The sequence below is a fragment of the Corapipo altera genome, unplaced genomic scaffold (genome assembly GCF_003945725.1).
Source record: "Corapipo altera isolate COAL_440 unplaced genomic scaffold, ASM394572v1 75, whole genome shotgun sequence".
NCBI lineage: Eukaryota > Metazoa > Chordata > Aves > Passeriformes > Pipridae > Corapipo > Corapipo altera.
The window spans coordinates 1,859,794-1,872,059 of NW_020884887.1; the positions used below are offsets into that span (position 1 = coordinate 1,859,794).

At 44.1% G+C, this 12,266-nt stretch overlaps 1 protein-coding gene across 1 annotated transcript in view; it reads right to left on the reverse strand.

Moving 5' to 3' along the window:
- Window positions 1-971: 971 nt before the first annotated feature.
- Window positions 972-12,266, reverse strand: part of WWC1 (WW and C2 domain containing 1) — a 67,090-nt gene continuing 55,795 nt past the window's right edge. Inside the window, exons 13-23 of the mRNA XM_027643412.1 lie at window positions 10,811-10,891; window positions 9,821-9,907; window positions 8,921-9,113; window positions 8,037-8,189; window positions 7,379-7,479; window positions 6,505-6,652; window positions 5,680-5,844; window positions 4,170-4,262; window positions 3,091-3,321; window positions 2,213-2,334; window positions 972-1,712 (exon numbers count right to left, since the gene is read on the reverse strand). Of these exons, the coding sequence (XP_027499213.1) occupies window positions 1,646-1,712; window positions 2,213-2,334; window positions 3,091-3,321; window positions 4,170-4,262; window positions 5,680-5,844; window positions 6,505-6,652; window positions 7,379-7,479; window positions 8,037-8,189; window positions 8,921-9,113; window positions 9,821-9,907; window positions 10,811-10,891 (1,441 nt within the window). The 3' untranslated portion in view covers window positions 972-1,645. The remainder of the gene's footprint in view (window positions 1,713-2,212; window positions 2,335-3,090; window positions 3,322-4,169; window positions 4,263-5,679; window positions 5,845-6,504; window positions 6,653-7,378; window positions 7,480-8,036; window positions 8,190-8,920; window positions 9,114-9,820; window positions 9,908-10,810; window positions 10,892-12,266) is intronic.

A 12,266-nucleotide genomic window follows, 5' to 3' on the forward strand; every position in this document is an offset into this window, starting at 1 on the left:
AAGGAAAGGGAGAAGGAAAGGGAGAAGGAAAGGGAGAAGGAAAGGGAAAGGGGAGAAGGAATGGGAGAGGAGAAGGAAAAGGGAAGGGAAGGGAAGGGAAGGGAAGGGAAGGGAAGGGAAGGGAAGGGAAGGGAAGGGAAAGAAGAAGAGCGAAGGGAAGGGCACCCCCAATCCCTCATTCAGTGTCACCAACCAGCACTTCACAGGTGAAACGTCCCATCCCCAGGGTGTGGGTACAAAATGGACACAGGGAATGGACAGGTGGGGAGGAAAAACAGGTGACAGGACTCGAGGGAATGGCTGGAGCTGTGTCAGGAGAGGTTTAGGTTGGATTTCAGGAAAAGGTTCTTCCCCCGGAAGAAACAGGCACTGCCCAGGCTCCCCAGGGCAGTGTCACAGCCCCAAGGCTGCCAGAGCTCCAGGAGGGTTTGGACAACGCTCTCAGGGACAGAGTGGGATTGTCAGGGTGTCCTGGGCAGGGCCAGGGATTGGACTGATGATCCTTGTGGGTCCCTTTCAGTTCAGGATAGTCCATGATTCTGTGAAATATGTCAGTTACAGCATTTCATGCGATACAGCAACAAAGTCTTCAGGGGATGGTGCTGGTGAACATTCCCTGTGAGAGCCACGAGCACGGCAAGAAGTTTGGCACAAAGGGGCTGGGACTGGGGTTGACAAAACATCCAGTGGCTCTTACCCAACTATGTGCAAAGTGACGTTCTGTAACCAACCAGGGAGCAGTGAGTTACATCTCTAACACCTTTAGTAAAACCTGTGTTTAGAACAAAAAGGAAAAATCCCAGGAGCAAATTCCTCCAAGGTATATCTACCAGATACCTCTCAAAAATGTCTGAAGGACATACAGAGGAAGACACATGAAAAGCTATATGCTTCCAGTGATAGAAAAAAACCCTCAATTTAGGTGCCAGGGGATGAGAAGATTCACACAAGACAAAAAGCAAGAAGGCAGGTTTGTCCAGAAAGGTCACTTTATTGGAAAAACCTAAAATGGACTTTAAACCTGCAGCCCTCCACCCACAACAGTGGTTTCAATGGGCTCCCCACGTTACCTTAACAGACCCATTACAGACATGAGCTGCAGTACAAATGTTAAAAGTGCAAGTATTCTGAACTTCACACCTACTTTTATGACCTGGCAGGAAACACAAATGCTTCACAGCTCACAGAGAATTCGTTCACAGCACTTGGGAGTCCAAACTGGCTCCCTGCATTCCCCACAGGGTACAAAAGACATCACTGAGAGTCCGATGCAGAACATCATAGAAGGTAGGGGTGAGGTTCCTTCAAATTAATTTTATTGCAGTAAAACCTCTAAAAGGTCGAGCTGTACAAAAAGTCTAAACAGCATTATTTAAGAATAACAGCACCTTACGCTGCATTTGTTCTTATTTAAAATTCTATTTCCCAAAAATACATTCCTAAATATACAAACTATACAATCTTGTCACTTTAATGCTGGTTTCTGTGATGATATAACTTTAACCTAAAAATCTTCAAAACATCCACATACTGACAAAAAGCTCTAATATACAAATGCCTCGGTACCTTCATAATACCACATAAATAACTTCAAAACCCAAACTGCATTTGTAGAATTGTCCAGAAAGCAAATACTTTATGGTGATCACACGTCGTCCGCAGAGAGTGTGGGGATGTTTATCCTTGGCCGTGTGAAAAATGCCATTTTCTCTCTAAAAAAGAGATGATCAGTTGTTAATGCAACAGGAGTCTTGCCAGAAATGTCCATCATCCACATGAGAGTTTATCCCACCAGCTATTCCCACAAGGAGCAGCAGTACATCCTCCCTTAACCTACATCTCCTAATTTACTTAGCAGGCATGAGGCTGCAGTTAAACTCACAACACTGACCTCACCAAAAGCCATTTCAGATAGGCTCAGGGTTTTTTCCCTTCTAGGTCTGTTACTTAGGGAAGCAAAGGGCTGCTTCTGTGTCAAAGAACCTGCTGCCAGGTGGGGAATGATGTGGAGTACTGCTGGTTGCTTTGATCATGTGCAGTGCTGCAACGAGTTTCCCTGACTCTCAGACCTTATACTTTGATATAAAAATACAGAAGTTCTTATTAACATTTAACTACTTCTGCCAAGATCAGACTTCCTCATCAGCATCTTTGTTATCCACAGAAAAATCATGGCAGCAGCCCATTTTTCCTCCCCTTTACCTGTAATTACCTGAATGACTGTACTTCCAGAGGCTCCTTCCGACTCTGCCCTCGCAGCCTGTGGACATCCTTGGCAGCAGCTCTCATCATTTTATCAGCCTTTAGCTCACACTTGTGTTCTGTTTTTTGCACCTAAGCAAATAATAAAAATAAACAACACATGAATGTTTTTGTTTCCAGGAGGAATTATTTTATCCTAACTAATCTCCAAGTACAGCAGTATTTCAGCTGGAGGTCTGAGGGGTTTGAAAACTGTTGACTCTGGAAAGCATGAGCCACAGGAGCTAAACTGAAGCTTGTCAACCAACCAATGTAAGTGGAGAGAGTTTTTTCTAAGGTATTCTTCCAGCCTTTGGTAAGAATTATGGGTGCTATCAGCACTCCCTTGGTGTCTTCTTGATATACCTCTTAAGCCAAAAGATCAGCTCACACAAGAACACGGCACCTCACGTTCCTGCTGTGCCCCAAAAGCACCTTGCACCAACTCCCTCCTACCCCTGGTGCCATCACACCTCAGTCTCTGCCTGGTGTCAGCAGAGGTGCCCAGCCAAGCCCAGAAGCTGGGAAGGAGCCCTGTACACCAGGGAGGGTGTGATGTAGAGTGAGGTAAGTGCCAACCACCATATGCTGCACCTACTGCAGGCTGGGAGGCTGCCCTGGCAGAACAGATGGCTTTTGTGACTCCTCCTACGGGCACCTGTGCTAGAGCAGGGAATCTCTTCGCTGGTAAATGCCAGGGTTCAGGGCTAACAGCCTGATGGAGCTCTGCGTGGAAGACAAGAGTGACTAGTGCTGAGGCTTCCTTTAGTGATGGTCCCAAGTCTCCTGTTTCCAAAATCCCATTTTCCCAAACAAGTTGAATGAAACCCAAAGGCAGGTGTTACTCACTCGTTTCTCCACCAGCCTCAGCAGCAGCCGAAACCTCTCATCGTCCTTCACCCACTGTGGCAACTCTTTCTCACCCTGACTTTGAGCTTGTTCCAGCTGTTCCTTCAGCTCCCTCAGCACTGAGATCTCCTGAACCAGCTGGTCGTGCCAGGTTTTTGAGGCTTGCAGGTCCAGCTCCAGGTCTAGGGAGGTGCGGATCAGACGCTCTGTACCGAAGGACTTGACTGAAGGCTGGAAAAGAAGGGGTGTATGAACACAGGGAGGAGAAGGGTCCCAACCACTCCCCCCAAGAAGTGCCAAATACATCACAAGACCCATTTTTCCAACCATCTCTACTGATCCTGCTTTCCAGCCCGTCTCAAGACAGAAAACACAAACTCGAAGTCTTACAGATAAGTGTTTTGATTTCTGTGTTTCCACTAAAGTTCTTCCTTGGCAGCTCCTCCAAAGCAAACAAATCCTGCTTGCACACCTTGCTCCTAAGTTTAATGTCTCATCTTCAGATGAATCCACAGTGCTGCAGAAAAACCTGTGATTGCTTTTTCCAGTGACATGTTGCCTTCTGCTGGTTTCAAGCACAAGCTGTCCCAAGAAAACCATCTCCTTAGGAGCTCAGTATCCTGGGGGAATTTTAGTGACTGCCATCACAATGGGCACAGGGATTTATTGTGTGCCACGGAGTCACTACAACAGGGTCACCTGAGCATCTGAGACATCATTCTCCTCACCCTCTTCCCCAGCTCCTCACGTTTATTGTAAATACTTAAGAATCTCCAAACAATAAACACAGCAAAACTGTTTGTGCTACTTCTTGTGCTCTGAAAAGATGGAAAATACCAGGAACCATCTTCCTAAATTCATTGTTCTAAATTAATCCCAACTTAAACATTGCTGTCATATTCTGTTATATCAAAGAATCCTTGAGAGCCTTGAGAGACTTCTCACACACAAAGAAAAGGTTGTGAATGAAAGCATGTGGCAATTGATTTATGTTTGCAAATTTTTCCTTTAAAACACTTTTCTGGTTTTTGCCAAGTGTCTGTGCCAGAGGAAAAAAAAAAAAGTGGTGATGTTCTTACCCGTTTCACTCTGACACTTCGTCTCTCCATTGCATTTCGAACGAAGGGGGGCTTTTTGGATAGAGTTGAACTGTCACTGTCACTGCGATTCAGCTGAAAAGGAATGTGAAAACCACAGATTTTTCATGAAAGAAATACAAGCAGTGTATACACACGTTATCAGTGAGACCAGAGGGTTCTCTAAGTGGCTGTAAGCAGAGCTATGAAGTTTTGTGAAAGGCTACAGGAGACACCCCAGTCTGAGTGCACAACATGCACTTGGCACAGACAGATCCTGCCAAAAGCTCTGAACTCTGTCCCTTTTTGGGAATTGTGTCTCTATTTCTGCACAGTCTAAGATAAGGTATGATATGGGACTCTACCCCACTACTGCTCTTCTTCTGTGCAAGTAACTAGCCTAGGCAAAACAGCCTAGAAAAATAAGCTCTAAGTAGTAGTAATAATAATAATAATAATAATCTTTTCTAGCATCTGTACAACATGGGACTTCTGTATTAGAGAATTCTCTTTTCTCTAATGACATGTATTTTAAGCTAGTGGTGGAAGAGGCAGGTTTACCTGAAAGCTCCCCCCTGGGTTTGTCAGCTGAAGAGTTGTCATGTTACACATACACAGCCTGCCTTCTTTTGTGATTGTCTCTAGACCCTTACAAAGTGCTCAGCTAAGTGGGGTTTAATTCCCTTCTCATGTTCCTTCTCAAAGCTGGGGGAAGAGGGGAGCAGGGGTGTGGGACCTGCATGTGCTGGGACACAGTAGCTGTGCTGCAAAGTAAGTGAGGTTTGTTCCTCTGGAAGCACCTGCTTCTGAAGCAGAGAGAACCTGCACAGCAAATCTGGCTCAGCTGTGTTAAGAACATGCCCATTTGGGACAGGTTGTGCATGATTAAAAAACAGTGCTTGCTTGTTTGCCAATTCTACTGAAAAGACACGTTATTTATAGTTTATTCTGACCCTCAATTCAGGAAATAATTGTGAACAAACATTTCAAAGCAGAGGAAGTGACATCTCACCCAACACATGATCTGTTCAGTTACCTTGAGACAAAGCACATTGGTGACTTTCAGGCTTCTACAGTTTTTTTGCTGACATTATCAGGTAATTACCTTTCCATTTCTATCAAGGTTTCACATTCACCTCATGTAAAGTCAGGTGGACACAGCTCAATCAGTTCAAATTAGCACAGAACAGTCTTAAAGCAGCAGGAAAGGGTATGATATGCAGCCTATCCATCACTATTTTGCAGCAGCCCTTCTAGGTCAATTTGGGCATCTCAACATGCTGCATGTACCACAAACACATGTGCACATATATATCTTATAAATTCGTGCTTAATACTGTTAGTTCCAGGGAAAGATGCTCTCTGGGAGGTGAGGACAGAGCAAATTCTGAAACCAGAGGGGGAGAGAAGAAAGCACCGTCATGTTTCTGTGAAAAATTCAGACTAAGTGAACACTCATATCACCCATCACAGAAGCCCAGCATTTACACCCTCGGGGTTGCCCTCTCCTTACCCGACACACGTACTGACTCTGTGGTCCCGGGGAGAAGGTTTTGGAGCGGATGATGGTGCTGCCTCTGACAAACTGAGTTTGGGGTGGGTTTGCTGCCCTTTTGTCTTTCGGACGAACCACAGTGGAGGACTGTGCCAGGCTCTCTGTGTTGGTCTCTTTATCCACCTGGAAGACACACCCTGCAGTGTAAGTGCCACCCTGCCATTGTCCCCATGACACACACCCAGGGCTGTCTGACAGCCACACTCTCAGTCCCACAGGTGTTGCATTCAAACCCAGAGATTCTTTTAGCCCTTTCCATGCAGGGTGTCCTGACACTTCACTCCTGGAACTCTGGCTGCTACATGGACTGTACTGCTCCTTAAGGGCTCCACATCCACTGACTGCTGTACAGCACAATTGATTCCAACAAGCTTTGCCTGTGGATCCAGGACATCCTTGTGACCTGACAATCTCACAGAGAACAGAGGTATGATTTTAAAGACCATTATCTTGTTGTGCATCTGCAGCAAAGATCCAAATCAATGTGTAGAGAGCACGTGTACAGCATACCTTTGACTACAACTACATTCAGAACTAAGCAAGGTCAAACCACTGTCACATTAATGAAAAGAGTTTTCATGAGCAGCAAAAAGAAGGCATGAAACAACCCTATACTAACTGTGAGACAAAATGGTCACACAGAGTTATTTACAAAGATTTTGGGTAGATAGAACATTTAATCATCAATGATGAACTTTGAAATAACTGCTCACTTCAACAGCAACCCTGTCAGCTGAGTAGTGGGTTTACTCATCTTTCTGTTCAAAAGGCCTTTGACTGTACCTTCTCTGCTATTTCCACGTGCAACTGGGAATTCAGACTTTCTTCTGTTTCCCACAGAGATTTTCCAGCACAGAATTCTTCCTCCTCCTCTGCTTCATTTTCACTGATCTCATCCTGTTCTTCTGGATCAGGAACCTCTTCATCTTGCCTGTTAGGAACAGCTTTGTTATTGAACTGGCCTGTTGCGGCCAGTACTGGTGCTGCAGCAGGAGTTACCTCCTGCAAGCTGCTGGACAGAAACACATCCCCGAGGTAGCCAGGGGATTACACAAACTGGAGTGAAACTGCACCAGAAGGCAACATTACAGCCAAAAACTTCATCCTGACCTGGCTTCAAAAGAAGCAAGCTGAGGGTTCAGCCATGTGGTCTGGGCTTAAGGTGAGTACATCTTGAGGGGAGCTCTTGGGATGCCACTAATCTCAGTTAAAAAGTGTGGCTGGACAAAACTGAAGCAATGTTTTGACATCCTTTTTAGCTCATTTGAAATCACAGCAGGCTTCTCCATCAACCCCATTGGCCAGGCTTGCTTTTTATTTCAAATATTGGGCTTCATTAATGAAATCTGAATCATTTAAACAACAGCCAAATTAATATTCAAGCAAAGCCTTGCACTATACAGCGAAGTTTTCAGGACATCCATAGAACATTGAACAAATAACAAAATTAGCATAGTGCTGCTGACTATTTTCAACATTTATCAGCTTTGTTCTCATTTTCCATGTACAGCCTCCAGAACAGAAGAAATAGGATTTTTCACCAAAACAGAAACAGAAGAAGCCTCCCACAGCTCAGAATCATCTGCTCTTCCTCTGCACATGGATACCCAAATGCTCTGATCACCCCACAACACTAAGATGGTGGGATGCTACCTACCAGCTCTCTCCACTAGTTAAAGTGCTTCTGCTTTCCTCCAGCTTCTTCTCCACAGCTTCCAGTTCAACAGCTGTCTGCTCTAAGAGTGCTGAGACAGAGTCCTGAGGAGAGCAAGAGGCTTCTTGTGAAGAAATGACTGAGAAACTGCAGGGTGCCCAGCCTTTCAGGTCAGAACAGCCCCTGCTCTCCTCCAGGGGCAGGAGGGAGCCCTGCATTGTTCCAGCAGCCCATTGCACACCCAGTGTGAGCCCAGCCTGTGTGAGCACTCCTGGCCCACCTCCCCCAGCACGTGCACGTGAGCAGCTCCAGGCTGAGCCTGTTCCATGCCATGCATGTGCAAAGGTAAGTGGATCTCGACTCGTCCAGCAAGTTCATCGCAGCAAGGTGAACTGCCTGGTGGGCAGACAGGCAAGAGCTCACACAGCACTTACACTAGACCAGGCACCACATCCCTCAGCTGCGTGAGGAGCAGGTTTCAGTAAGTATTTAGCCCAGGACAAGGGCATATCTGTAATCGACATGTTTATTACTTTGCTGCACTAAACATTTTCAAGTTGTAAATATAAACACACCACCCTTCCCTTCTCCTCTACTCCAACAGTCCCTCTTGTTAGTACTGTTTGGAAGAGACTTGTTTGATTAAAGCAGTTGTTCTTACTGTTTTTTCAGTGCAGGGTACTTCAGAGTGACTGTTTCCTTGTTTATTTTTCCTGTGTTGCTTCTGCTGATATTTATAACTAAGGAGGTTATACCACCGGGTTGATTTGTCTCCGGATCTACATATTTCAGCAAGGCTAATTTGTGCTCCACCCTATTGAGAGAAAAAACAGTTTTAGTGTAATAATAAAATGAACAACTACCTCGCCAGTCAGAAGAAGTGAGAGTGAAGATCCAGGACTTCTTGATTTCGGCAAGTTTGACAAAAAGAAAAATTGCCTGTTTATTCCATTTCAACATCACTAGTAATGGTTTATTTATGTTTATTTTTAGCATTGTCTAGGGCTTCCAAGTAACAAGTGTTTCACTACAGCAGTGTACAAGAATCCAGAAGTATGAACAGTGCTACTGCAGCCAGGATAAATTACAGCCAGAGCTTCAAACAAAAAGAGAAAGGAACAGCAGAGGAAGACACCCTTTCAAGAAATTTGCAAGGCTGACAAAAGTCATTGCCCAGCCCCAAATGTTTTAGCTTTGTAGGTTCCATTCCTCTTCATCTGCCTTGTCATTTTTTACTGCATTACATTTAGTACATAACCTGATACATTCAAAACCAAAGTAATTGGTTCTCAACAATAGTTAGAGTTTGACATCAAGTCAGAAGAGAAGAAACATCTAGTGGTCTGACAAAGTCATTTATCTAATAATTTTTTTTCCTGATCAGAATTGTTACTGCAAAGAACTCTATGTGGGACAGACCATACAGCCAAGGATTATCAAGAACACTTATGTAATAAGAAATTGCCATACTTTAGAGTGCAACATTCTGTCTAATTAAAAAGAGGGAACAAACACAAAGTTATTAAGACAGAGCTGAATACTAACCAAACATTCCTCAAGGTGAGACTTATCTACAGTGCAAACATCGACTCTTAAAGTCTTCTGGCGCAACGCCGGGTAAGAGATGGAAACCCAAAATACTTCATTGTACACAAGATTGTCTGAAGCTTCCACCGGTCTGGTGCGGAACAGGCAGCTCGTGCTCTCCGAGCAGGGCAGGACAGCCACACGGATGGTCCTGTGGAAACAGCACAGTCAGGGCTGCCCTACAGCTGTGCAGCTCCACACAGCTGTCAGGCAGAGTCACCCTGAGCACCGTGGGCATCCCTGTCCTGTCCTATTCCCTGGAGGATCAGTCAGCTGAGAAAAAAGGAACGTCTCGTCACAGCGTCAGAGACGGGAAGTGGTAGGAGTTGCCACAGACCTCGTCCTCCTGAATCTTGTAATCAGACTTTGTGGTAAAAACATTGTTTTACGTGGTTTTTTTACACCTGTGTAAATTGTCACACCCTTCTGTAGGTAGAAACAGCAAAAGTGAATCCAATTTTTGTCAGCACGCAGCTGCATTTAAAAATCTTGTGTCCAGAATGAGTCTGGTAGAAGCTGCATTTTCCCACACCTGCACCCGTGCAGGTGTCAAAGGAAGAGTTCTGCAGCAGAATTAACACCCCCCCTCCTCTCGATGCAGTTGCTAAAATTAAACCTCACCAGCTAGTGCTAATCCAGGCAAGTCTTTTCCTAGCAAATACATACCTTTTGAGGAAAAAACTGCACCTTATTTCATTTTACAGCTTTACTAGTTGATAAGTGTACACATAACAAAGTACAAAAACATTTCAGAAAGGGTAAAGATTTAAGAGTGTGAAAAACCAGAAGCCAGTGTCAGTTTTATTCCCGCTGGAATCCAAAACAAATATATCAAGTGTGTTTATATCACCCACTTACACTTTTTGATCTTGTTGTAACAGCAGTGCTGGAACATTACTCAGCTGGATGACCAGTATTGCAAATTGTTTATTTTTGTCATCATATCTGAATTGGAAAGACACAAAAAAGCATTATTGTTAGAGAAGTCTTGCACTCCATGAATGAGTGTTCCACTTGTTTCATTAACACAAATGACATAAAAAATTTAAAAACAAGACAACACTATAATGGGACCATGACTGCCTATAATTTAAAACAAAACCAGTTGCATATTACATGAAGTTTTGCTACCAGAGCATCAGAATACAGAACAGCCCAGAATACCCAGAATTTAATTCAGATACAATGGACTACAGATTTGACCTAACACACATTGCTTTTCCTGGGGTCTGGTTAAATTGCTGTGTTGTAACTAAAATTTTTTGAAAGGCCTTATATAGTGACTGTAATAGAGGCAAGTTACAAGTCAAAATACTTGCAAGTACAACAGTGAACATATTACGGGTAATCATTGTTTTACTGTGGCTGGCCATGATAAATGAGTTTTGTGTTACATATTTTAACTCAAATCCCACATAAATTCCACTAAGTCTTTCAAGGAGGATGCCTCTGTGCCTGCCTTCCTGTGCCTTACCCACTACTGGGATTCAGGTGTGGTCAGTGATTGTGACTGCCATTTACTCTCAGCAGTTTTCCCCCACAAGCTGGACACTTAAGGACACTGCAAGCCAGCAAAAGGCTTCTCCAGCCCAGCACTCAGTGCTCCCATTGCTGCTTTGCACCCTCATAACACACTAACACCAGCTGATTTCCAGTGACACGAAAGAGGGTAACTGGTCCTAAGAACCTCCTGGAGCCAAGTGTATTTCTCAATTACACTACCAAGAGGGTATTAGTTAATATAAATAAACAGAGTAAGAAAACAGCACAGAAAGCACCATCTTTTAAATCCCAACTATCATTCTTTTCCATTGGAAGGGAAATCCAATAAAAACCTGCCGCGCTTACCTCATTGCAATTTGCACTTTAGCTGTCCCAACTGCTTCTGTGTCATCACTGTCAAACACCATCACTTCTGACACACATGGTCTGAGAGGAATCAAAGACAATTAAGGACTTGATCTGCCTCTTATTGAAGTGTTTGCATTTAGGTGATACAAGATCTTTTCCCTGCCATTCAGGGGTTGGGTATATGGATTTTGTACAACTAGCAGCTAAAAGAAAGCTCATTTAAGAAGTAAGTGCAATCAGCCTTAGAGGTATGTATTACAGTGCTTATCAGCAGAAAGTCATATGTCTTCCCTCTTCACTGCCAAAAAAAAAAATAGCCACACAAAGACTGCAAAAATAAGGCAGTGGGGGATTTTTAAAGGGTTCCCTTGACTGATTTTAGTAAAAACGGCTGACTGCCCAGCAAGAGAAATAAGACTTAACAACTGCAATCCTGTCCTGAATCATGACAGCAAAAATTCTCAAGTTTTATTAGATTTAAGTAATTCCTTTGTTTCTTTAAGAAATCAAACTCTCTTAAGCACATTAAAAGTGACAGAGTACACTGACTGGTCTTGCTGGAAACAGCTATTCTGCATCATTTTCCTCCCCATGTATTCCTCCTCCAAAGTTTTATGCACTGAAAGTCCCCAAAACTACATTCATTGTCTAATCGACTCAAGAGGCTACGCTGTAGCACATGAAAACAGGATTAGCATTCTTCTCTTCTAATTATTTTCCATATCACTACCTAGCACTCCCTGGGATTTCCTTGCTTTTCAGCTACAAAGGACACATGGATAGTACCTCCCACCCTGACCATCTAGAACAGGCATCAAAATGGCACTGAAGTCACCACGAAGGTTGGTAAACTGATAACCCAAACAACACTAAATAACATCAGACATGTGAGTGTGCATGGGATGCTTTCTGTAATTGCCACATGTTATCCCTCCTCCCCTCTCCACAGAGCTGCCTGTGCCCTTGAGGGGACACAGGGGCCCTGAGACACCCAGCTGACTGCCTAGGCTGAGAACTTCCTTGTCAAAGTGAATTGTGCTGTAAACATAAAAATTACTCATTTATCTAGAGAACTAATGAAAACAATGAATGAGTGGGGGGAATATGAGATGAACAATTTTTTGCTCTACAGTTGTGTCTTGCAACTAATGACCCTCAGTGCTAATAAAAACAGGAGGAAAACCCATGTTAGATGCAGCCAAACCAGGTACCAACAAGATCAGTGCCTTCCAGTGAACTTTTTTCAAAGCTCCCCAGACAGCTTGAGCAAGCAGTATGGGAGGTCCACAAACCCAGCAAGAGCAGTGACTCCCAGCTCCAGTGACAAGTTCTGTCCTCAGGGGGACAAGTCCTGCAGGAGTCACATACTGGTTCCAAAAACCTGGGAACTGCATCACAGCACGTACACATCCATGAGCCACTCCAAGGTGCCTCTGCTGTTTTCCTTAGACAT